This window comes from Ochotona princeps, chromosome 2 (genome assembly GCF_030435755.1).
Source record: "Ochotona princeps isolate mOchPri1 chromosome 2, mOchPri1.hap1, whole genome shotgun sequence".
NCBI classification, from domain to species: Eukaryota; Metazoa; Chordata; class Mammalia; order Lagomorpha; family Ochotonidae; genus Ochotona; species Ochotona princeps.
In genome coordinates, this window is record NC_080833.1 from 105,770,447 (window position 1) to 105,796,705 (window position 26,259).

A 26,259-nucleotide genomic window follows, 5' to 3' on the forward strand; every position below is an offset into this window, starting at 1 on the left:
GCTTTGGGCCATCCTTGACTGCCTTCCCTGACCACAAGCTGGGGATTGGATGGGGAGTGGGGCTGCTGGGACATGAACTAGTGACCATATGGGATCCTGGTGCATGCAAGGCTAGGACTTTAACCACTAGGCTATTGTGCCAGGCTCTATTGTTCTAACTTTAAAGGAAAAAATATCTCCAGTGATTCTTGGTAGCTGTTCCTCTTAATCATGATGATAATCAAATGAACCCCTTTGACATTGTTGGATAAATCATGGAGTTACATTTCCCAGAGAAGATGGGAAAACTTGGGTAAAAAAAACTGGGGCTAGAAAAAGAAGAGAATACGCATAAAATCTCTGTGTATAGGGAGGAAAAAAAAGGGAAAAGTACCCATAAATTCATACTCAGACTATCGTGTTTCATTGAGCACATGTATATATGCGTATAATTTTGTTTTGTGTTTTTGTTTATTTGCTTTTAGCAGCAGCACCTGGAATTAAGAAACCTGTGGCACCTGAGGTGAGTTTTATGATACAATGATTACGGAAAGTTCAATCCTGTGATAGAATATTTGCTTATAACATCTTGATTATATACCTACTTAAATCAGAGGAAGCTTGACAAAGTTCTTTTGTCTTAATAGCCAAGAAATCATCCAGCTTTAGTTCTGCTATGGTTTATTATGTATGTTAATGTCATTTGTGGGGGCCAGCATGTTGGAGTACCACACAAATACATCACCCATTTTTTTAAGAGACTTATTTTTGTAAGGATTATTTATTTATTTACTTATTTACTTATTTATTTATTTTTATTGGAAAGTCAGATATACAGTGAGGAGGAGAGATGGAGAGGAAAATCTTCTGTCCGATGATTTACTCCCCAAGTGACCGCAATGGCTGATCCAAAGCCAGGATCCAGGAACCTCCTCCATGTCTTCCATAAGGGAGCAGGGTCCCAAGGTTTTGGGCTGTTGTACTCGACTGTTTTCCCAGGCCATAAGCAGAAAGCTGGATGGGAAGTGGGACCGCTGGGATACGAACCAGTGCCCATATGAGATCCTGGCAGTTGCAAGGCATGGACTTCAGGTGCTAGGCTACCAGGCCAGGCTCAACCCTCTCCCCTTTTTTTTTTTTTAAGATTTATTCATTTATTTATTTATTTTAATTGGAAAGACAATTTACAGAGAAAAGGAGAGACAGAGAGAAAGAGCTTCCATCTGCTGGTTCATACGTTAATTGACTGCACAGCCGGAACTGAGCCGATCCAAAGCCAGGACCCTCCCCCAAGTTCCCCACATGGGCTAAGGGTCCCATGGCTTTGGACCGTTCTTGACTGCTTTCCCAGGGCACATGCAGGGAGCTGGATGGGAAATGGGGCTTCCAGGAGAGGAATTGGTGCCCGTTATGGGATCCCGGCGGATACAAGGCAAGCATTTATCCATTAAGCTATCGTACCATGCTCGATACCCTTTTTAAATCTTGCAGAAAACCTCAGTGAGTTAAGCAGTTGTCCATGTTTTACAGATAAAGGGAGTGAGGAGTATAAGTTCTGTAACTTGCCCAATGTCATGTAAGTAAGTAAATTACTAAAAATGAGATTCAAATTAAGCAATCTGACACTAAATCTCATTTTTGTGTTACTGTTTCCTGTTTAACATACTTTTAGTGAATAAGAAAAACAACTTTTAAGTACAGGAAAGCTATTAGTTCCCCAGATTTTTTCTTTTTAAGCAGAATATTTTCAGCTTGATTAACTTGGTTCCCAAAGAGTGTTTCCCCATCCTCTTCTCACTGCTAACCCGTCTCCTGCATGTATTTCGGGGCCTAGATTGCTGACTGTTTTGGACGAGGAGAGTGGAACTTGAATATTAAGTTTAAGATTGTGACATCGGGGCCTGGTGCGGTAGCATTAATGGTTTAGGTCCTCGCCTGGAACTTTCCGGGATTCCGAATGGGCGCTGGCTCAAATCCCGGAAGTTCCACTTCCCATCCAGCTCCCTGCTTGTGGCCTAGGAGAGCAGTCGAGGATGGCCCAATGCTTTGGGACCCTGTACCCATGTGGGAGACCCAGAAAGAAGTTCCTGGTTCCTGGCTTCAGATCGGCACAGCACCAGCCATTGCGCTCACTTGGGGAGTGAACCATCGGACGGAAAAACTTCCTGTCTGTCTCTCCTCCTCTCTGTATATCTGCCTTTCCAATAAAATAAATAAATCTGTAAAAAAAAAAAAAAAATTGTGATATTCTGTTTTTTCTTCTGCTCATCATTTTGCCTGTGGCTGTTCTGGTGCCATCTTCACTCTTGGGAATAATCTAGATTCTGCTGTACTGGTCTAACTCCTCATGGCTCTCAAAGGCTGTCATTGGGGCAGAGAGCAAACTCAATGTCTCAGCCTGTTAGTTTTTGGGCTGTATAATTATTTGATTTGCCAGTGGCTAAATTATTCCTGCTCGTGAATTCAGTTTGAGTAAATAGATTTGAGTTGGGTTGAAGATTAGAGGAATAGTAATTTCTGAAAGCTAGTACATGAAAAAAGAAAAGGTTTATGAAAGTTAAATTTTAACATACTTTGCTTTTTTGTGAACTCTGACTTAATTTTCCTTTCTGGGTCTACCGGAAAGCCCTTTCTTCCTATTTTTATTTTTTTATTTTTAATGATACTTGTGTCTGTTTTATCTGTCATTTTTCTGAGGTCTAAAGGAAAAATGGATCTTCCTAAGTTTTCTTCTGTGATCTTATAGACACTGTGTGTTTGCATGGGTTGCATCTTCTAAGGAATTTATACTTTTTTTAAAAAAGATTTTTTTGTAGACAGAATTAGAGAGAGATGAGAGAGTGAGAGAGGGAAATATCTTCCTTTACCTGGTTCACTCCACAAATGGGCACTCCTCAAATGGGCTGGACCTGGGTGAAGTGGATAAAGCCAAGAGCTTCATCTGGGTCTCCCACATGGGTGGCAAGATCCCAGTTACTTATCCTCTTCTGCCTTCCTCGGTGCACTAGCAGGGCACTCGATCTGAAGTGGAGCAGCAGAGACTCAAACCATTGCTCATATGAGATAGTGTTGCAGGTGGCATTTTAGCCCACTGCATCACAATCCGAGTCTGTTTGTGAATGTGCTTAGTATAGAAAGGCTGACTGCTCTGGTTTGCTATATCATCACAATAACTGATGATTATGTGACACTCTGTACCAAGTAACCTTGACTTTTCCTTTGTAGGTTCCCTATACTCCTGGCATGACCATCAAGAAAATAGGCCACCGAAGTGTTGATTCCTCAGGAGAGACAACATATAAAAAGGTATGCAAGAATGAAATCCTCTGTTTTATTCCAGGAACTCAGTGGGGACAGCGCTCTTTGTTATTCTGTGCATCTGTCACCTTTCGTGGTATTGTAGGCATTTGCACAATTAGCCATCGTGACACCTGGATTTAAGAATTTATTTTGCAGTGCTTAATTGTCTCCTGTCATATACACATGCTTAAGAAATTATTTATTTGTATTTGAAAGACAGATTTACAGAGGAGCAACTGGGATACAAACTGACACCCATATGGGAGCCCAGCACACATAAGGGAAGGATTTAGCCACTAGGCTATCAAGCTGGGCCTGAGAAATTGTGTTTCCATTAGATATAAAAATGTAACTAGGTCCTCGAAGCTATTCCTGCCTTTCCACTGAGGACCATATTTCTCTCCTTTTTTTCTTGTTTAAATTTTATTTTATTTATTTGAAAGGCATAGTGATAAAGAGATATTAGCTCTGCTTTTCACTTCCCAGAAGGTTGCAGCTGATGGGTTGGGCCTGGCCCGAACCAGAAGCTGGAAACTCCAGGTCTCACATGTAGATGGCAGGGGCCCAAGTGTGTGAGCTGTCTGCTTCTGCCTCCCAGGTACCTTATCTGGGTGCTGGATCGGAGTCAGAGCAGTCGGGACTCTCTTCCATCTAGGTTGTAAGAATGTTTATGAAGCAAAAGCCAGATTCCAGCCAGATGACACAATGATGGAGAGCAGAGATAGGCAGCAAGTTTTTCTTTCCCGTTCTTTCCCCTTTTTAAAATTAAGATTCTGGTTTTAACTAATGAATAATGTTTAGAACAGATACTCCTTTGAGTTCTATATATCAAATGAACTGCAAAGATCTAAGACACGAAAGGATTGAGCTGGTAGAGGAAAAATGAGAAGTGTCCTGTGTTTCGGGATGATCCTTGTTCTTCAGTTTAGTGGTGCTTAGACTTGCCAGGGGAGAGTAAGGGTGCAGTCTCATTAGTTGTCTCTTACCTAGTTTGATACAGGATGTGACAATTTGTCTTGGAGTCTTGTATCCAACCTGTGTAAAATTTGCATTAATTCTCTGCTTTTTTTTAAGACTTTATTTATTTATTTTTTTTTTACAAAGTCTGATATACAGAGAGGAGGAGAGACAGAGGGGAAGATGTTCTGTCCAATGGTTCACTCTCCAAGCAGCCGCAATATCCAGAACTGAATCAATAGCCAGGAGCCTCCTCCAGGTCTCCCGCACGGGTGCAGGGTCCCAAGGCTTTGGGCTGTCCTTGACTGCTTTCCCAGGCCACAAGCAGGAAGCTGGATGGGAAGCGGAGGCACTAGGATTAGAACCAGCGCCCATGTGGGATCCCGGGTGCGTCAATGAGAGGACTTTAACCACTAGGCCTTGGTGCCAGGCCCTGCTTTTTTTATTTGCTTGTCCCCAATTTCAGAGGTAAATCGGCTCATTCCTGGAATGGATTATGAGGCCCATGTCTGTTCAGCAGACATTATAGGAGCGTTTGTTTTGTTTAAGATTTTTTTACTTTTATTGGAAAGGCATATTTACAAAGAAGGAGAAACAAAAAGAACAATCTTCCATCCAATGACTGCAATTGCTGCAGCTAAGCCAGTCCAAAATCAGAAGCCAGGAGCTTCTGGGTTTCCCGTGTGGGTACAGGGTCCTAAGGACTTGAGCCATCCTCCAGTGCTTTCCCAGGCCACAAGCAGGGAGCTGGATGGAAAATCCAGCTGCCAGGGATATGAAACGGTACCCATGTGGAATGCTGGAGTTCGGAAGTTAGAGGATTAGCCATTGAGCCATTGCATCAGTCCTTCCCCCGCTTTTTGTTTAAGATTTGTTTATTTATTTGAACATCAGAGATAGAAAGAGGGAGAAACAAGGAGAGAGGAGAGAGAGATTCCATTCATTGGTTTATTCTCCAAATGGTCTCACAGGCCAGTGCTAGGTCATATTGAAACCAAAAGCTTTGTCTGGATTTCCCATGTGGTTGCATGGGTCCAGACACTTGGACCATACTCCACTTCTTTTCCCAGGCCTTTTCTGTTCCACCTGATATCTAGACCAGAAGCAGAGTAGCCAGGACGTGAACCAGCACCCATGTGGGATGTTGTCATCACAGGTGATGGCTTTAATTGGTAGGTCACCTCACCAGCCCATCTAGAACTCTGTCATTGTGCTGAACTTTGAGGTAAGAAGGTGAATGTCTAGTCTGATTAGGGAGACAGATACTTGAAAGTGTATTTAGAATTTGAATTTTTTTGAGGTCTAAATAGGTAATGTCCTATGGGGTTTGGGAGTACAGGGAAAAGATTAAAAGCAAAGGTGTCTAATAGAACTTAATATGGTGATGAAAATATGCTGTATCTGTATCATCGAATTGTTAGCCCCATACACACATGAACTGTGATTAATAAGATTGAGGAGGGTACATTTTTACTGAATGAGTTTAAATAACTGTATGGATAGTAGTTACTATATTGAATTGCATAGATTTAGATGTGATATGTTCCCATTGGATTGAAATACTATAGTGTACAATAGGGGCTCTTATATCTGTGTTTCAGCTGAACTGTGATTATTCTAACATCAATATTTCTCTCAGAAATAATTTTGCTTTTTTTATTAGGAACTGTTTGTTACTTTTTTTAAAAAATATTTCTTTATTTTTATTAAAAAGGCAGATTTACAGAGATAAGGAGAGACAGATCTTCCATCCATTGGTTTCCTCAGATGGTTGCAATGGCTGGAGCTGAGCTGTTCCGGAGCCAGGAGCCAGGAGCTTCTTTTGGATCTCTCATGTGGGTGCTGTCCTCCTCTGCTTTCCCTGACCACAAGCTGGGGATTGGATGGGAAGTGGAGCAGCTGGGACATGAACCAGTGCCCATGTGGGATGCTGGCACTTGGAGTGATCAGCTAATTGAGCCCTCATGATGGCCCTTCTCTTTGTCACTCTTGTCCTTATCAAATTCTTCCTGGTGGGAAGCTTCTGCAGGCAGTAGTCAAATCAAAGTATTGGTTCAGGTCAAGCATTATGTCATTGCCAGGTAAACTGTCACTGGCAGCACTGACATTCCAGATGGGTGCCAGTTCCACTCCTTGCTGCTTCATTTCTTTTTTAATTTTTTTTATTATTTTGTTTTATTTTATTTTATTGCTGCTTCATTTATGATTCAGCTCCATGGTAATTTGCCTGGGAAAGCAGTAGAGGACAGCCCAAGTGTTTGGTCCCAAGTACCTACATGGGAGACCTGGAAGTAGTTCCGACTACTGGCTTTGGCCTCACCCAGCCCCAGCTGTTGTGGCCTGTTGGAAAATGAACCAGAGGTTGGAAGATACTCTCCCCGCCCCCCCTTGCATGTGTGTGTATAATTCTTTTAAAGAAACAAAGCAAATCTTACAGTGGAGTGGAGGTTCCTAGATAATTGAGAACAGGAACCCCAGGAGTAGGACCTGAGATTCTTCTCAGTACAGTGTGTTTTCCTCATGCTGATAGGAAGCTCTTGTTTTGTCAGACTGATAGTAGGGAACACCTTGCTAGTAGAGTCAAGCTCAGATGGTCCCATCTTTGCTACACTGTGTCTTTACTGTCCGTATTTAATTTCAATGTGAAGTTTGAAGTGGGGCAACAGGAATGATCCAGTTTAATTCTATGTAGTAGAAGTGCATTTGCTTTTTGTTCTTACTCCTCCTTCCTGAATTTTTATTGCCAGTCAAACTTAATACAGGAAACTTTTCTTTCTGTTTCTTAGACCACCTCATCAGCCTTGAAGGGTGCCATCCAGTTGGGCATTACACACACTGTGGGGAGCCTGAGTACCAAACCCGAACGGGATGTCCTCATGCAAGACTTCTACGTGGTGGAGAGTATCTTCTTCCCCAGGTATAGAGGTTAATTAACGTTCAGGCAGATGGGCTGGAAATGTGACTTTTTTACTAAATTATTTGAGAAGCAGATACAGCTCGCATCCACATGCTTAGTCCATGATGCCCACAACAGGGAGGGCCACCGTAGGAGGCTGGGATCTCAGTATAGGCCTCTGACCTGGGTGACAGGAGCTTAGTCACTCACGCCATCACTGCTGCTTCCCACGATCTGCATAGGCAGGAAGCTGGAATCAGGAGCCTAAATCTCAAGTGTAAGACACAAACACTTTCAACTGCAGGCTCAGCACCCACCTCCAGTGTGGGTGTTTCAAGTCAACCCCAGGATAGTTTGAAGGGTTCTTATGTGACTAATTAAGGTATGTGTCCAGTTCTCACCTAATGGTCATCAAGATGATGTTGGACTGGACAATTTGCAGAGCAGGTGCTTGTAGATGTCTCTATGAGCCTCTGGCCTGTGAAATTACTTGAAAATACCCATAAAAAAGAACCTAATGGATTGAGTAGGAAGCATTGTAATTCCCTGTCTCCATGGCGTGCTCCCCATATTGTGCATTTATCTTCCTGAGGAAGTGACTCATCTAACCCCTGTACTTCTCCTGGGAGGTTGGCCTTTTTCCCGTGCCCATGTCTGTGTGTGTCTCCAGATGGGCTCCCTAAATGACAGGACTAGGGATTTAGGATTTCTTCTGTTTAACTCCACAGTGAAGGGAGCAACCTAACTCCTGCCCACCACTACAATGACTTTCGTTTCAAGACCTATGCACCAGTTGCCTTTCGCTACTTCCGAGAGCTATTTGGGATCCGGCCTGATGATTACTTGGTAAGCCTCGGGATTTCGGGACCCTATTGCTCCATTAGGGGTGTTGCCAAAGGAATTCCCCCTTTCGCAATTGTGTTTTGCTCTGCCGTTTTCTGAAACAGACTTGCATCTGTGTTTGATCCTGTAGTGTACAGGCCCGGGTGTGTCTAAATCTGATTTTCTTCTCTCCACCTCAGTACTCCCTCTGCAGTGAGCCGCTGATTGAGCTCTGCAACTCTGGAGCTAGTGGGTCCCTTTTTTATGTATCAAGTGATGACGAATTTATCATCAAGACAGTTCAGCATAAAGAGGCGGAGTTTTTGCAGAAGCTGCTTCCGGGATATTACATGGTAAGGTACCAAGGAACACTAGCTGCAATGCCAGTAAGTCATCTTCAGTTGGGTAAAACAGTATTTCTGTCTTAACAATGCAGTCACTCCTTCTACAAACTATATGGTTAAAAAGATTTTCAGGCCCAGCGTAGTGGCCTAGCTGCTAAAGTCCTAGCCTTAAACACATTGGGATCCCATATGGGCACCCGTTCTAATCCCAGCGGCCCCGCTTCCCATCCAATTCTCTGCTTGTGGCCTGGTAAAGCAGTCGAGGGCAGCCCAAAGCCTTGAGACCCTGCACCCACATGGGAGACCTGGAAGAAGTTCCTGGCTCCTGGCTTCGGGTTGGTTCAGCTCCACCCGCTGTGCTCACTTGGGGAGTGAACCATCGGACAAAGATCTAACTCTGTCTCTTCTCTTCTCTGTATATCCACCTTTCCAATTAAAAAAAGAAAAAGATTTTCAAAGATTTATTTATTTGAAAAGCACAGTGTCATGGAGAGGACAAGATAGAGATATGCTGTCTACTGGTTCATTCCTCATATACCTGCAACAGCCTACAGTGGGCCACGTGGAAACCAGGAGCCAAAACGTGGATGGCAGGAACCCGAGTACTTGGATCATCCTCTGCTGCCTCCCAGGCTCATTAGCAGGAATCTGAATTGGAAGTGCAAAGTAACTGGGATTCGAACAGCACTCTGGTGTAGCTTAACCCACCTTACCATGCCAGTTCCCGATTAGTATTTGAAAGGACGTTTATTTGCTGGTTTGCTTCCCAAATGCCTGTAACAGCCAGAGCAGGGCCAGGCCAGGTCCAGGAAATGGGCATCTCAGTCTAGGTTCCCCCATGAGTGGAAGGAACCTGACCACTTCAACCCTCACCTGCTGCCTCCCAAGATCTGGAATTGGGAGCTGGAGCCTGGGCCTCACTCAAGCACTGTGTTCATGGCAATCAGACCTTGTAACTGCTAGGCAAAGTAGCCCCCCTTCTCCTATGTCTGTCCTTTTATTTATTTTACATTTTTAAACATGTTAACTTCAAAACAATTTTGAATTTGTAAAAGAATAGTGAGGTAGTAATACAGAATTCCCAAATGCCTGACTCACCCTATTTTTTCCTATTAGCATCTCATACTACTCATACTAGTCTTTTGTCACAATTAAGGAACTACTGCAGCTTCTACTTTTTTCTTATCTAAATTACCTTTTTCTTTCCCAGGCTCTGTTATCAACATTAAGTAGTCACATTGAGTTAGTTCTTTTTATGTTCCATATATGAGGAGAAACATGCAGTACTTATCTTCTTCCTGTGTCAGACTTATTTCATTCAACCTTGTATCCTTCAGTTCAATTTTTGCCTCAGATGGCAGGAATTCATTCCTTTTTATATAAGCCACATTTTCTGTATCCATTCATCTGATGATGGACATGGCATTTTGGTTAATTCCTTGTTTTGGCTGCTATGAACAATTTTTTAAAAAAACACTTTTTATTTATTTGAAAGAGAATCTTCCAATCATTGCTTTATTCCCCAAATGGTTGCAAATGCCAGAGCTGGGCAGGTCCAAAGCCAGATCCAGGAGCTTCTTCCCAGCCTCTCACGTGTGTGGCAGTGTCACAAGCACTCCCCCAGGCACAGTAGCTGAGACCTGAACAGGTGCCCATATGGGATGCCGGCATCATAGGTGCAGGCTTTAATGTGCTTGCCTCAATGTCGGCTGCACTGTCTTGCTGTTTTAAAATATTTATTTGAAAGTTCCAGTGACATGAGGGAGAAAGAGAAACAGGCGTGTCTACTGGTTCACTCACCAAACAGTCAAAATAGCTGCAACTGGGCCAGTCTGAAGCCAGGAGCTAGAAAGTCCATCTTGGTCACGCATGTGGGTGGCAGGTTCCAAGGTCCATTAACAGGGGGATGAATCATGAGCAGAGCAGCTGGGGTTCAAAGCAGCACTCCCTTATAGGTTGCTTGCTTTGGCAAGTTGTAATTTAATCGGCTACAGCACTGCATTGGCCATTATGCCTTAAGATTTGCTTAGCTGGGCCCGGCGGCGTGGCCTAGCAGCTAAAGTCCTCGCCTTGAACGCCCCGGGATCCCATATGGGCGCCAGTTCTAATCCCGGCTGTTCCACTTCCCATCCAGCTCCCTGCTTGTGGCCTGGGAAAACAGTCAAGGATGGCCTAATACATTGGGACACTGCACCCGCGTGGGAGACCTGGAAGAGGTTCCAGGTTCCCGGCATCGGATCGGCGTGCACTGGCCCGATGCGGCTCACTTGGGGAGTGAATCATCAGATGGAAGATCTTCCTCTCTGTCTCTCCTCCTCTCTGTATATCTGACTTTGTAATAAAAATAAATCTTCAGAAAAAAAGAAGATTTGCTTAGCTTAGACTACTTTATCTGGAGTCCAGGTTGCAGGTGGTTTTGTTGTATGCTCAGAATTTGGAGAACAAAGCAGGTTACTATCCTGGTATTGCCCTTCTCAGTCTCAATCTGATAGTTTACTCTGGTGAGTTCTGGAGAATTTAGGAATTCTTTTTGTTCTTCATGGTACCCCCAAGAATACATGATAATCAGGGTTAAGGGATAGGCGTTATGTTTTTTTGTTTGTTTTTTGTGTTAAGACTTATATCATTTTTATTGGAAAGTCAGATATACAGAGAAAGAAAGACAGAGAGGAAGATATTCTGTCGATTGATTCACTCCCCAAGCAGCTGTGATGGCTTTAGCTGAGCTGATCCAAAGCCAGGAGCCCCAGAGCCTCTTGGGATCTCCCACGTTGGTGCCGGGTTCCAAGGCTTTGGGCTGTCCCCTACAGCTTTCCCAGACCACAGGCAGGGAGCTGGATGGGAAGCGGGGCCACTGGGATTAGAACAGGCACCCAATGGGATCCTGGCATGTGCAAGGTCAGGACTTTAGGCAGTAGGCTACTGCGCTGGCCCCAGAGGCCTTACGATTTTTCTTCTGCTAAGCCTCTCTGAGGGCCCAGCCTGATGGCATAGAAGCTAAAGTCCTCGCCTTGAAAGTTCTGGTATCCCATATGGGCGCTGTTTCTAATCCCGGCAGTCCTACTTCCCATCCAGCTTCTTGCCTGTGGCCTGGGAAGGCAGTCAAGGACAGCCCAAATCTTTGGGACCCTGCACCCACTTGCTAGACCCAGAAGAGCTCCTTGCTTTGGATTGGCTCAGCTCCAGCCATTGCAGCTGCTTGGGGAGTGAAACAACCGATGGAAGATCTTCCTCTCTGTCTCTCCTCCTCTCTGTATATCTGCCTTTCCAATAAAATAAATAAAATTTACAAAAAAGAAAAAAAGATCCTCTCTGACGGCAAGTATCCATTATATGTTTGGTATCCTGACTGATTGAGCTTTTTAACTAATTTGGAGGATCTGGTGTCTAGTTTGATGGTGATTTTGTCATTGAGATAAATGCATTGGGCAGTGTTAAGTAGATGCCTTGTGGGTCTGTGGGTGGAAAGATCATACTGAAGAAGTCATGAAGGGTGGATGGTAGCTTTGCCTCTTGAGTTTCACTGAAATTTAAGTAGTTTGCTATGCTACCTGCTTATTTTTGTGATTGCAGAACCTCAACCAGAACCCTCGCACTTTGCTGCCTAAATTCTATGGACTGTACTGTGTGCAGGCAGGAGGCAAGAACATTCGAATTGTGGTGATGAATAATCTCTTGCCACGATCAGTCAAGATGCATATGAAATATGACCTTAAGGGTTCAACCTACAAGCGACGGGCTTCCCAGAAAGAACGAGAGAAGCTTCTCCCCACGTTTAAAGACTTGGACTTCTTACAAGACATCCCAGATGGGCTTTTTTTGGATGCTGACATGTACAATGCTCTGTGTAAGACCCTGCAGCGTGACTGTTTGGTGAGTTTGTCATATTTGCCTCTCAGACACTGAAGATGTCATCCACTAAAATAGCTTGCTTTTAAGCATTGATTCTGTGGGAGATTTGACTCTGTTCCTTAGCTCCATATGTCTTAAACTTCAATTAACTTTTGCTTTGGTTCTTTGCCATAACTTCACATTTTCACTTTCTTTCTGTTTAACCACCCCCCTCACTGGTCTAGATTTCCTACCGTGACTGTCCTGGGCTTTTTAGTCAAGCATTCTCTCTATTTTCACACCCATTGCCTTATTCTTCAGATGCTAGGTGTGCCTCCCAAATCCAGATTAATACTGAAGAAATTGAATCCCACTGAAAAAACCATACAGAGCGTATGGTGGCGTGTCCACAGATGTATGCTCTCCAGCTCCAGATGCCCTTTTAGTATTGTTTATCAGTCCATTTCCTTTTCCTCCCAATGAGAATTTCAGATGTTTGACACTCTGAAAAAATATATTCTTTTACATTCTTCTTTCACCTATTTTATTATTTATTTATTTATTTGAAAGACAGGCAGAAATCTGCTGGTTCATTTCCCAAATGCTTTTTCTAAACCCATGTAAGTACCACTTGATAACCTATTTTTTTTTCCATCATGGAAATACATCCATTGTTGTATGGGTAGGTATTAGACTGACTTGAATTTATTTATTTATCACATCTCTCACATCTGAAGTTCTGTGTCCTTGAGGACAGAAATGCTCTCAGCTATCTTTTTACCCTTTAAACAAACATAATACTATACATGGTAGGAATTTGGATAGAAATTATCTTAGGAGGACCTACAAAAAATTCCCTCTGTCACATAATATATTTGCCACACCCTCATTGTGGATTCTTTTCAAAGATGGAAAGACAGGGAGAGAGTTTCCATCTGCTGACTCACTTCCCAAAAGGCCACAACGGCCAGGGCTGTGCCAGACTAAACCCAAGAGCCAGGAACTTCTTCCAGGAGCTTAAGCACGTGGGTGAGCGGCTGCTTTTCCCAAGCACATTAGCAGGGAACTGGATCTGAATTGAAGCAACCACGTCTTGAATTGGCCCCCTAGTGAGATACTGGCAGTACAGGTGGTAGCTTAATGTGTTATATCACAACACCAGCCCCAAGAGTTAATAATTTTTTTGTCATGAATAGTTACAGGGTAAGTACAAAGAGAGTCTTATGGGGTAGGCATTGAGACTTGGAAAAAGTGATTTGCACTTATTCAAATGGCAGGAAACACCAGGTCAGGTTTATATACTCCTCTCTAAGAAGGTGGAAGAGCAAAGGGTTAAACTATAATTAGCCCTGGAGGTTCATTGTTACTATTCATTAATGCTCTGATATCCTAAAAACAATTCTTTTTTTTTTTAAGGTTTTTTTGTTTTTTTAATTACAAAGTCAGATATACAGAGAGGAGGAGAGACAGAGAGGAAGATCTTCCATCCGATGATTCACTCCGCAAGTGAGCTGCAACGGCTGGTGCGCGCTGATCCGAAGCCGGGAACCTGGAACCTCCTCCGGGTCTCCCACGCGGTTCGTTGGGCCGTCTTCTAGTGCTTTCCCAGGCCACAAGCAAGGAGCTGGATGGGAAGTGGAACAGCCGGGATTAGAACCGGCGCCCATATGGGATCCCGGGGCGTTCAAGGCGAGGACTTTAGCCGCCAGGCCACGCCGCTGGGCCTGTAAAAACAATTCTTAAACTTCATAAGGTTCAGATCATGTTTTTCCTTTCCATTAGGTACTCCAAAGCTTCAAGATAATGGACTACAGCCTCTTGATGTCAATCCACAACATAGACCATGCACAACGGGAGCCCTTGAACAGCGAAACACAGTACTCAGTGGACACTCGCAGACCAGCACCCCAAAAGGCTCTGTACTCCACAGCCATGGAATCCATCCAGGGCGAGGCTCGACGGGGTGGCACTATGGAGACTGATGACCAGTGAGTGGGCCAGGGCACCAGAGAAGAGAGCATAGACATTTCTTCTTGGGGAAGGGAGCTAGTTCCTGGAAATGAGTGGCTTTAGGAAAACAATGATTATTTTTGGTAAGCAGAGATGTCTTCTCTGCTGGTTCACTGCCTGTGTATCCGCAAAGCTAGAGCTGCCAGGCTTCACTTGGGCTAAAGCCCAGAGCCGTACCTCAATCCTGATCTCACACACAGGTTGGAAAAATGCGTTTCTTTCTTTCTTTCTTCCTTCCTTCCTTCCTTCCATCCTTCCTTTTTTAAAGAATTATTTATTTTTTTATTGCAAAGTCATATATGCAGAGAGGAGGAGAGACAGAGAAGATCCGCCATCTGATGATTCACTCCCCAAGTGAGCGCAACGGGTGGAGCTGAACCAGTCTGAAGCCAGGAGCCCAGAGCCTCTTCCAGGTCTCTCACGCGGATGCAGGGTCCTCGACTGCTTTCCCAGGCCACAAGCAGGGAGCTGGATGGGAAGTGGGGCTGCCAGGATTACAACCGGCGCCCATATGGGATCCTGGCGTGTTCAGGGCGAGGACTTTAGTCGCTAGGCTACCGTGCCAGGCCCCCACAAATGCATTTTTTAAGTCATGGTATTTCTCAGATTTGAATCAGCAAGAAGCTGGGATCAGGAATCAGAGCTGGGAATCAAACCCATATATAGGATGCAATTACCCACCCAGAAGGGTCAGCAACATAAATGCTTACAAAACTACAGAATGAGCTTTCTTTTTTTTTTTTTTTTTTAAAGATTTATTTATTTTATTACAAAGTCAGATATACAGAGGGAGGAGGAGAGACAGAGGAAGATCTTCCATCCGATGATTCACTCCCCAAGTGAGCCGCCATGGTCGGTGCTGTGCCAATCCGAAGCCGGGACTCTGAACCCTCGTGGGAGACCTGGAAGAGGTTCCAGGTTCCCGGCTTCGGATTGGCACAGCACCGGCCATGGTGGCTCACTTGGGGAGTGAATCATCGGATGGAAACTCTTCCTCTCTGTATATCTGACTTTGTAATAAAAATAATCAGTAAATCTTTTAAAAAAATAAACCAAGAAAGAACAACGTCTTTGATCGTGGCTTGTAATACGTCAGTGAAGGAGAACTTTCCAAGATTAAAGACCTAAGAAGCACACATATGAAATGCCAGGAGCCTATGGAACTGTATCATAAAATAATAATAATAATATGTAAAAAAAAAAAAAAGAACCACACATAAGGTCAGGATAGGTACTTGGCTTAAAGGTTAAGCTACCGATCAGGGCACTTTTTTTTTTTTTTTCTTTTTTTTTTTTAAAGATTTTATTATTATTGGAAAGCCGGATATACAGAGAGGAGGAGAGACAGACAGGAAGATCTTCCATCCGATGTTTCACTCCCCAAGTGAGCCGCAACGGGCCGGTGCGCGCCGATCCGAAGCCGGGAACCAGGAACCTCTTCCGGGTCTCCCACGTGGGTGCAGTGTCCCAAAGCTTTGGGCCGTCCTCGACTGCTTTCCCAGGCCACAAGCAGGGAGCTGGATGGGAAGTGGAGCTGCCGGGATTAGAACCGGCGCCCATATGGGATCCCGGGGCTTTCAAGGCGAGGACTTTAGCCGCTAGGCCACGCCGCCGGGCCCAAGGGCACTTTTGTCCCATAATCAGATGTTCCTGATTTCCACTCATGCCTCCATCTTCCTGCTAACGTGGATCCTGGGAGGAGTGGTAATGGCTCAGATAATTGAAACTTTTCCACCCATTTGAGAGACCTGTGTTGAGTTCCTGACTCCCAGCTTGAGCCCTCCAGCCCCTGCAGGCACTTAAGGAGTAAGCCAGTAGATGGGTATACTTTCTGACTCTGCCTCTCAAGTGAATTCTAAAAATAAGAGTTCCACTAGGAATGTAGGCACCACTCTGTAAGCTGTTTTAGGACCTTATCATGAACTGTTATGGACTTTGTAGAATACATCTTTCTGTTGAGGTGTCTTGTGACATGATTCTCAAGAAGAGTGTCTTAGTGGCTGTAGAGAGATGATTGTCCTGACCTCGGCACCCTCTGTCGCCTATGCTCAGTTGTCACAGGGGAGTCTGGCAGGACACAAGCACTCTCCCTCTGAGCTTAGGAGACTTTCCTAGGAGTGGGGCCAGTTCTTAAAGGCACAAGAGGACAATTTACAACCACAACAAAGAGATGTGCGAAGTACTGAGGAAGTTTATGATGTTAGTTGAGGGAGCATTCCGAAATTTGCCAAATAGGTGCTGGCGGGTGGGACAGAGTGGACAAAGAGATAGGGAGATAATGAGGTTATAATGTATATTCCAGAAGGGTTTGACTCCTTCCCAGTTTACAGAGGATAAGTTCATTCTGTCTCAGTGAATGCAATGTCCCGGACTCGAGGTTAAGAAAAGCCTCTATTTCTAACGAATTTTCTTATTTTTTCCTTTGTGTTCTCCAGCATGGGTGGCATCCCTGCCCGGAATAATAAAGGGGAAAGGCTCCTGCTTTACATTGGCATCATTGATATTCTGCAGTCCTACAGGTGAGCAACATAGGATTCCCAAATTTGGAGACAGGATAGGTGTGGCTAGCCACTCATAGTTTGCAGATGAGCTTAAGTTCTTTAGTTTGTCAGCTTACCCTGATGCCTTTCATATGATTTATTTCCTTGGTTTTGTCTTCTACCCTAACTTCTCTATACTACTGCCTATCTCCTCAAGCAATATGTATCTTCTGTGGAAAGTTGAGTCAGTCCTCGGAAGTACCAGGGCGTTGAATATGCCATCTGCCTGTTTTTTTGAAAAACCTGTGGGAAGAGTCATCCTCCACATTCGAATAAAGCTGGCAACAACCCTCTTTCCAAAGACAGAAAAATTTAAGAGAATTGTTGTGTTCTGTAAAGTGTTAGCTTGTGGGGCCAGTGTTGTGACACAGTGGGTTAAGCTGCTGATTTCAACAGCAGCATCTTGTACTGTAAAACTGGCTCAAGTCCCAGCTGCTGTACTTCAGTTTCAGCTCCTTGCTACAGACATGGGAAAGCAGCAGAAGTTGGCCCAAGTACTTGAATGCCTGCCACTGCACATGGGATACCCAGAAGGAGCTCCAGGCTCCTGGCATTGACCTGGCCCTGGCCTTGGCCCAGCCCCAGCTGTGTGGCCATTTAGAAAGTGACCCTGTGGATGGATGATAGCTTTTAATTTCTGCATCTTTTAAAAATGAAAAAAAAGGACTGTATTTTTAAAGACTTAGCCTGTGAAATAAGGAGACAGTGAAGTAGTAATAAGGGAGAAATTAGAACTGAGTTTTATTTCTATGTCATGTACTGATGAGGACTTGAATATTTGATTCACTGATTTCAAAATATTATCCAGTTTTATCTATGCCTTTTAGAATTGTCCATTCTTCTAGTTTTCCTTTTGCAATAATAGATTTTAGAAGGTTTACTTATTTATTTATTTGAAAGGTAGAGTTAACACAGAGGGAGAGAGGCATTTTTAAGATTTATTTTTATGGGAAAGATTTACAGGGAGGAGAGACAGAGAGACAGATCTTCGTCCGATGGTTCACTCCCCAAATAGCTATAACAGCTATAGCTGAGCTGAGCTGAAGCCAAGGAGCCAGGAACTTCTTCCAGGTCTCCCACATGGGTGCAGGGTCCCAATGACTTGGTACATCATCCACTGCTTTCCCAGGCCACAAGCAGGGAGCTGGATGGGAACTGGGGCAGCTGGGACATGAACTGGCACCCATATGGGATGCCAGTACTAGAAGGTGGGAGGTTAACCTGTTGAGCCATGGCACTGGCCCCAGTAATTTTTTTTTTTTAATGATTACAATAAATATTCTTATCCCTGCCTTGCTGGGGACATAAAAGGTGCTTTTTGTTTTTTTTTGTTTTTTTTTTTAAGTTTTTTTTGGCAGGTGAAGGGGGGGCCGTCAGGTATACAGAGAAAATGATGTTTCGCTCCCCAAGACCAGGAGCCAGGAGCCAGGAGCCTCTTCCTCGTCTACCATGGGGGTGCAGGGTCCCAAGGCTTTGAGCCACCCTCAACTGCTTTACCATGCCACAAGCATGGAGCTGGATGGGAAGCAGGGCCGCTGGAATTAGAACCGGTGCCCACATAGGATCTCAGCATGTGTGAGGCAAGGACTTTAGCTACTAGGCTACTATGCTGAGCCCTAAGCTGCCATTTTTTCTGTGGGGAAATAATTGGTGTATTTGGAAACAACACTGGTTGCCACATGGAACAAGCACTACTGGGCTTGTTGCAACAGTCCGTAAAGGGTATACCCTCTCAGCTATGTCTTCTCAGGGTTTTTAATACCATTGTTTCTTTAATCACCACATCTATAAAACTATTAAGGACATTCATTCAAAAATGATGAGATTGTTAATACAAAGTTTTCTTGGCAGGTTTGTTAAGAAGTTGGAGCACTCCTGGAAAGCGTTGGTACATGATGGAGTGAGTAGAAGAGGTTTCCTTCTTTGCCTGCAGTTTGTCCCTCCATTTCTGCCTTTTTGTTTGTTTCCATTTTGGGATTTTCGCCTTCTGTGATAGGGAAAAATAGCCTTTGGAAGAGAAGTCCTTGTTTAGTCTCTTGCTCTAACTGCGTAGCGATCTTTTCTGCTTTGCAGGACACCGTATCAGTGCATCGTCCAAGCTTCTATGCTGAACGGTTCCAGCGCTTCATGTGCAATACAGTGTTCAAGAAGATCCCCTGTAAGTGGATTCTACCAGATGACCCCCCAGTGGCTCCCTTACCCCAAGAAATGAGGGCCAGGACACCTGTGTCAGGGAGCTGCCAAGGCCAGCGGCCTCTCCTGCTGTACCCACGTCCTGTGAGAGCTGCTTCTCGTCTTTGTGTCAGTCACTCTGTCTGTCCCAGTCGTTTCCGAGTCGCTGCTTTTCCCCTGGCTCTCCCTACATGTGTCACTGAGGTGAGGGCCTCTTCTGGGTAACTGGTGGGATGGCAAAGAAATGTTTAGTTGTGGGTGGAGAATTCATGCTAAACACTCAGACAAGCGGAACGCAATTTTTCTGTACAGAATAGGCGAGGATGTTACCATTGTGACAGTTTCTATTCATGACCCAAATGTCAAGCAAGTCTCACCCTGGATCAGGTGGTGGAAGCTTTTATTAATTTCTGCTTAGCAAATGTTCTTAATCTGTTAAGATTCTGGTTGGGGAAGGTAGGGGTGTCAGTGTACTGTTTTCTTAACCTTCTGTGCTATTGCTGCTGGCACGTCTCAACTCTTCCTTTCCTCATACACAGCAGTAGACCTTTGTTAAGGTAAAAAGGCCCTGGGTGCATCAGACAGTCTTAAGGGGTGTAGAAAGATCCTTTCAGTCTTTTCAGAGTAATAAATCAGCAAGTGTACATTACTTCAGTGCTTGTGTGTGTAAGTGCCAAAAAGATGCCGTGTGAAAGGAGTGTCTTAGATTTTGCTGGGAGGGCACTAGTGGAATGAATAGAGGACCTTGATTATGCAGACACCAACCCATTGTGATTGCATGTAGGATTAGGCAGGTGGGTATGTGTCATCTTTCCTTTAGATTTTCTGCTTCTTTCCAAAGTGAACAGAGATACTACCCCTCACTCCCACCTCTTCATTTACATTAACCCCCCTTCCCCTTTGCAGGAGAAGAGCTTTGAGTGTGTGTTGGGGACACTAGCTATTTGTATCTGTGTCTTGGTGATGGTTTCTGAGGTGGGTGCTAAGTAGGCTCTCTCTTTCCCTTTTGAAGTGAAGCCCTCTCCTTCCAAAAAGTTTCGGTCTGGCTCATCTTTCTCTCGGCGAGCAGGCCCCAGCAACAACGCCTGCGTTACTTACCAGCCATCCATCTCTGGGGAGCACAAGGCACAAGTGACAACAAAGGCAGAAGTGGAGCCAGGTCAGCGCCAGGGCTGGGGTCCCCATGTGATTGGGCACTCCCACCCTCTTCCTGGGCCTTTGTCTTCTCTGGCCAGGACCCATAGTCCTCATTTCTGTCCAGGAACAAAAAAATTGCTGCATGTTTTTTCCTTAGCTCTTTCACCCTGTTTTCTCCTTTTTTATTCATTTTCTTCCCATTTGTTCCAGATGTCCACCTTGGTCGTCCTGATGTTTTACCTCAGACTCCGCCTTTGGAGGAAGTCAGTGAGGGCTCACCTGTTCCTGGCTCCACTTTCTCACCTGCGATTGGGGAACCCTCACCAGTGCTAAACATAAGGTTGGTGCTTTGGCCCCTTTCTTCACATCAACTTCTCAGCTCTGTCTTCAGATGCTTTAGAATTTCTCTGATGCATATTTTTCAAGTGATTATTGGTTGTCTTCTGATCTTGACTAGATTTGTTTAGATTTTACCATCTTTATTAAGTGGTCATCTCATTATAGTACGTTACCCTAAGTTTAGGGACTTAAATAAATATATGTCATGGCTTCTGTGATTCAGGAAATCACTAGATCTTAGCTGGGTTTTCTGACTGCAAAGTGGCAGTCAGGTGATTTTGTTTGTTAAGATCTGTTTATTTGAAATGCGGAGTTAGAGAGCCTTTCATCTGCTGGTTTTCTCCCCAAATAGCCACAGCTGCCAGGGCAGGGACCAGGCCAGCACCAGGAGCCTGGAGCGTCTTGCACATCTCCCACATTGGAGCAGGAGCCCAAGTACTTGGGTCATTCTATGCTGTCTTCATAGACACCATTAGCTGGGAGCTGGATGGAAAATGGAGCAGCCAGGACTTGAAGTGGCACCAGCATAGGGTGCTGGTGTTGCAGAGGCTCAGGCTGCTTCGCTACAATGCTAGACCCTGAAGGCTCAAATTTGGCATCACCTGCAAGTCCAGAGTTTGGTTATTTAAGTAATGTCCAATTTTGGATGAGGTTCCCTGGGTATAGTTCCATAAGCCTAGTCCCTTGTGTAATTCTTTTCCGTACTTGGACCTGTAAAACTAAAAACAAAAAGTTACCTTTCTCACATACGCAGCAAACTTTGTTGGAACAGGCACTAGATAATTACTAAGCATTTCTATTTGAAATGGGAAGAATGGGAGACACAAAGGAGAAACTGATTCAGTAACTCTTCTGCAGCTCAGGAAATGTCTAAGTTGGTTTGATAAGTCTTTTTAAAATTTATTTTTATTGCAAAGTCAGATATACAGACAGGAGGAGAGATAGAGAAGATCCGCCATTCGATAATTCACTCCGCAAGTGACTGCAATGGCCACCAATTGGAAGCCAGGAGCCAGGAGCTCTTCCAGGTCTCCCACGCTGGTGCAGGAACCCAAGGCTTTGGGCCGTCCTCGACTGCTTTTCCAGGCCACAAGCAGGGAGCTGGATGGAAAGTGAGTTAGAATCAGCACCCATATGAGATCCCGGCATGTGTTCAAGGCAAGGACTTTTAGCCGCTAGGCCACCGTGCTGGGCCCTTGATTAGATCTTACAGCGTGGAAATAACTCTCCCCGTGATTTGGCCTTTGATTTTATCCTGAGGTGGTTTTTTTGTTTGTTTTTTCATGAAAACCAGAAACTGTTTGCAGCTGTAAGTAGATTTCTGGTTTTTGTTTATTTGTTTTTCCCCAGTGGAACTGAAAGGATCTCGTGGGCTTTTCATTTTACAGTGTTTTCTGTCCCTTTTGGTTAAAGTTATTTATTCTGATTTAATCATCTCAGATTTTTAATTCCCTGCTATGAATCTTGTTGGAACTAAATTCTTGAGACAGAATTTATACTTCTTGCTTGCTTTCTTTTTTCTTCTTTTTCCTCCCCTGTTAAAAACATTTGAAAGTCTAAGTTACAGAGAGAACAGGGGAGAGAGATTGAGCCTCCATCTGCTGGTTCATTCCTTTAACAGCTGCAATGACTGGCTGTGGACCCAGCCAAAGCCAAGAGCTTCTAAGTCTCCCACATTGGTACAGGGACCCAGGGACATGAGCCATGCTCTGCTATTCTGCCAGGGACATTAGCAGGAAGCTGGATTGGAAGTAGAGTGGTTAGGACTCAGACTGCCAGCCTTCACTACTTTGTTGGTAAGTCCTAAGCTTTTTTTAAAAGCCCTGGGCACCTTGCACCATGACATATCCACCACCTATGGCACTGGCATTCCATATAGGCACTGGTTTGAATCCCAGCTACTCTACCTTTGATCCAGTTCCCTGCTTCTGGCCTGGGAAAGCAGCAGAGGGTGGCAACAATTCCTAATGTTCCTGTGCTCACATGGAAAACCCAGAGTAGGCTCAAGGCTCCTGGCTCTATACGGGCTCAAGCCCGGCCATTGCAGCTATTTGGATGGGAACCAGCAAATAGAAGATCTCTTTCTCCTTTCCATTTTGTATCTCTGCCTTTCAGATTAAATTAAATTAAATGAAATTAAATGAAGACCCTGTTTTTCATTTGGGAACGTCTGTGAGAAATACTCTGAGTCTGAATGGCTGAGTACTATGCTGAGGCACCACCTTTTATTTGTTTCAAGGTCTGGATAAAATGTTTTGTCATTTTATTGTTCACAGTCATATCCTTTGTTACATCTGTATAGCACATTTTCTTGGTAGTGCCCTAGATTGGATCTTTGCTTAATTTTAGTATTGTTAGCTCTGAAAGAAGCTGAGCTTTATCTGAATCTCTCAAGTCTTCTGTAGTAGTTCTCCTTTGGTTTATTTTTCTTCTCTTGTATTTAAATATAAACACCAAGAAAAAATTAGGGGTCACCTTCAACGTAAAATGGAAAGCTTCTAAGCCATATCATGCAGTCTATTGTGTAAATACTGCACTTTTCATATAACTGCACACACTAATTGGAACGCTTTAAGCCTTTATTAAAACTCTTCAGGGGCTGGCACCATAGGGATAGGAGGCTAAGCCTCCAATTGTGGCACCAGCATTTCATATGGTTTGTTTCTCGGCTGTCCTACTTCCCATCCAGCTCCCTGCTTATGGCCTAGGAAAACAGTGAAAGATGACCCAAGCTTTTGCACCCCACCTCCATGTGGGAGATCTAGAAGAAGCTCCTGGGTCAGCTCAGCTCTGGCTATTGTGAACAGATTTGGGTAGTGGAAGGGTGGAGGGATCTTGGAACTTACTTTAAAATAATAATAATAAATAATTAAATCTTAGAGGTTATTAAAAAGACTGTCCTCTAAGCCATTCCCACATTTTATATTTGTGTTATAACAGCATTCTACATCCAGGTACAAAAATCAATATTATCTATTGTGTAACAAATTGCCCTAAAGTATAGTGGTTGAAAACAGTGCATGTCTGTTCTAAAGCTGTGGCGTAAGTATATGCCTTTGGTTCAGGGTCTCAGAAGGTTATAGTCACACTGTTGTCAAGGCAGTGGACTTATTGGAAAACTCATCTGGGAAGAAGATCATTTGCAAGCGTATTTACATGATTGTAGTTGTGACCCGACTCCTTACCTCATGGCTCTATGAGGCGTCTCACAACATGGCACCCAGTTTCCCTCAGAGTAGAGAAGCAAGGGAGTATGTGTCCAGGTGGGGCCATCATCTATGTAACCTAATCTCAGAATTGACATTCAGTCTGTGTACTGAGTTCTGTTTGCAAAAAGAGAATCACTAAAGGGTGTGACTATCAGAAAGCAGGGGTGATTGGGGCAGTCTTAGAGTGTGTCTGCCACACTTGAGAATTGAACACAGAGAATCCTAGGAAATATTTTGTACTACTCATGAACTACAATTAAAACTGAGAACATCTAAACAGGATAGCTTACATGCTGTTTCTGAATGCTAAACTGATTCTGAAAGTAAATTTGAAGAAGTAATATGATATTTCCATGTGAGTCTTTTATGTATTCTGATTCTTCACCTCTTTGCTTCCATTTTCCCCCCATCAGTTCGACTTTGGAGAAGCTGGAAGTTGTAGAATCAGAGTTCCCCATGTGAGTGAGTATCTGGTCTCTTGGGGAAGATAAATGCTCTAAAAGGTGCGAAGTAGATCACAGTCATAAAGCAAACCACAACACAACACTGATAGCCCACCCCTAGAAAAAGTGAATCAGTGACAAAAACAGAACAGAAATTAATTGTTAAGGTTGCATGGTTAGTGAGAGGGCCTCCCTAAGAGGCCGTTAAACTTGACTGGACAGTGGGATGCTGGACTCTGTATGGTGTGAGCTTGTAATTAGGGAATCCCAAAGGAACCTGAGCTGTGGTTATGCATCAAGGTGAAGGAAGGGAAGGGGGAAGGGTTTGGGGTGAAGGGGGGAGAATCCCAGTACCTATGAAATTGTGTCATGTAATACAATGTAATTAATGAATAAATGAATAGAAAAAGAAAAAAAAAGTGATTTGCAAATGACTGACTCTGTTCCAATTAAACTAGATACTCTCTTTATTTTGTCATTGTAGACAATCAATTGTTTATAGATCCACAATGACTTCTTTGTTGCAATTTAATATATTATTTTGAGTGCTACAGACAGTGTGTTATGTCCAATGGTGTTGTCCCCCAAGGAACAGGAGATATAAGAGCAGTTGTGTTAGTTTTACTTTACTTATATGTTGCACTTTCTAAACTTTGTGTGATTTTATTGCCCCTATTTAGACTTTTTGCAATTTAACAAGGCACATTTTTGAATGTGTAACTCAGAACTGCATGTAGTAATGCTCTTCGGGAAAAAATAACTATCTTTACTCTTTGTAATGTCTCTATTATAAATATAAGTTCCAAAAAAAAAAAAAAAAGGAAAAAAGGTTACGTGGTTAGGCTGGTCCCTAAATCTTACTTCCTAAAAATGTGTTGGGTTTTGTCATACTTGGGAGCTGATGCCAAAGTAGGAAACTGCCAGCTTGGTTGATTTTTAACTTAAATTCCGTCTATGCCAATTCTTCTATATCCTTAACTTCATATCTTTTCCTTTTTCAGTGAGCAAAATAGCTCAGAAGACCTGGGTAAAGAGTTACCAGCCATTTTATGTCAGCCCTTGGCCCAGGATTGCTGAGTTTTCTTCTTAAAGGAATGTCATATGGAGAATAGGGGAGCTCTTTGTCTCCTTTTGAAGAAACTCCTCTTCCTCATGAATGAATGCGGAGGACAGCAGCATCCTTTCTGCTTCAGAGCTCAGTGGTGTGAATTCTCAACTGACTGACGTTGGCATCTGCAGTGGAATTTTTCATGCCCCATCCTTTGTGCTGCAAGCGCGGTTGCTGGACTTGATTCTCTTCCTCCTCATCTACCTTTTCCCAGGAGTTGGACTCTCCGTTTCCTCAGGACATGCTGCTGGCACATCATTCCCACTTGAGCTAAATCCCTCTCATCCCTAGGAGAAGGTGCCTGTGATCTTTGTAAAGGTCTTTGGAGGTGTCAGAGTGTTTAACCACCTCCCTGACTTTCTTCTTTATCCTTAAGAAAGGAGAAGAATGAACAGCACAACGAGCACAATTTCCAGCCAGTCTCGGGGCAGCCCTCCAGAAGCACTCCCTCTGATGAGCCCTGGTATTTATGAAGCGCAAGTGTGGCAAGTGCTCTGCCTGGAACTCCTCTCTTGATGACTTTTCTTAAGGCTGAAGAAATGAAGAGAGTGGGACACGGGGTTTAAAAAATGTTTACCCCTTTTATGGTAACAGTGGGGCAGCCAAGAGACTTAGGAAGTTGTAGCCCTTCCTAGGCAGGGCCCTCTTCACTGCCAGGCCATAAGGATTATGATTTTACAATTTGTAGTGTATTCTGGTGGTTTTTCTAGACACGAAGACTTATCAAATGAATTTTAGATCATTCTCCAAAGGAGATTGTTTCTTTGCTTTTCCCCATCCTTTCCAGTAGTGCTCCTGGAGATGGGGACACTTGTGTCTGTTTAGCAGAGAGTTTATGAAGCTCAAAAAAGATCCTCAGGTTCCTGAGGAGCCGGCTGATGGCTGCCTCTCAGAAATCGTTGCTCTGTCACAGGCCCTGCCACCTGGCTGCTGCAGAAGTCGAGAGCTGCGTAAGCCACCTCCGCCCCGTCTTTGGGAGGCATGCATCTCCCTCGGCCCCTTTCACACGGGCAGGGGCAAGGAGGGGGCCTGGCGGCTCGGGCAGAAGGCATTTCCATGCTCTCCCAACCCTCCCGTGACCATAAGCCCACACCCAAGAAACTGTCTATATTAGACACCCCAGCCAGTTTCTGGCTGCCTGTCTTTGCTGCCATGTTCTTTTTTACAAGAAG

The 26,259-nt window shown here is 44.1% G+C and overlaps 1 protein-coding gene and 1 non-coding gene across 4 annotated transcripts in view; both read left to right on the plus strand.

Moving 5' to 3' along the window:
• The window catches only part of PIP5K1A (phosphatidylinositol-4-phosphate 5-kinase type 1 alpha), a 47,280-nt gene extending 21,257 nt beyond the window's left edge, over positions 1-26,023 (plus strand). Inside the window, exons 2-15 of one of the 3 annotated variants that reach the window (XM_058660245.1) lie at positions 465-502; positions 3,205-3,285; positions 7,023-7,153; positions 7,861-7,978; positions 8,155-8,307; positions 11,872-12,171; positions 13,912-14,117; positions 16,575-16,658; positions 18,531-18,579; positions 18,753-18,837; positions 19,864-20,010; positions 20,199-20,328; positions 23,950-23,998; positions 24,981-26,023. In XM_058660245.1, coding sequence (XP_058516228.1) covers positions 465-502; positions 3,205-3,285; positions 7,023-7,153; positions 7,861-7,978; positions 8,155-8,307; positions 11,872-12,171; positions 13,912-14,117; positions 16,575-16,658; positions 18,531-18,579; positions 18,753-18,837; positions 19,864-20,010; positions 20,199-20,328; positions 23,950-23,998 — 1,571 coding nt within the window. In that variant the 3' untranslated portion in view covers positions 24,981-26,023. The remainder of the gene's footprint in view (positions 1-464; positions 503-3,204; positions 3,286-7,022; positions 7,154-7,860; positions 7,979-8,154; positions 8,308-11,871; positions 12,172-13,911; positions 14,118-16,574; positions 16,659-18,530; positions 18,580-18,752; positions 18,838-19,863; positions 20,011-20,198; positions 20,329-23,949; positions 23,999-24,980) is intronic. The other 2 variants (XM_058660243.1, XM_058660244.1) reach the window with 2 other exon arrangements.
• On the plus strand, positions 16,154-16,290 carry LOC118758762 (small Cajal body-specific RNA 11). Its single transcript, XR_004995844.1, has one exon. It is a non-coding gene; the product is annotated as a small Cajal body-specific RNA 11 (non-coding RNA).
• Positions 26,024-26,259: the final 236 nt, after the last annotated feature.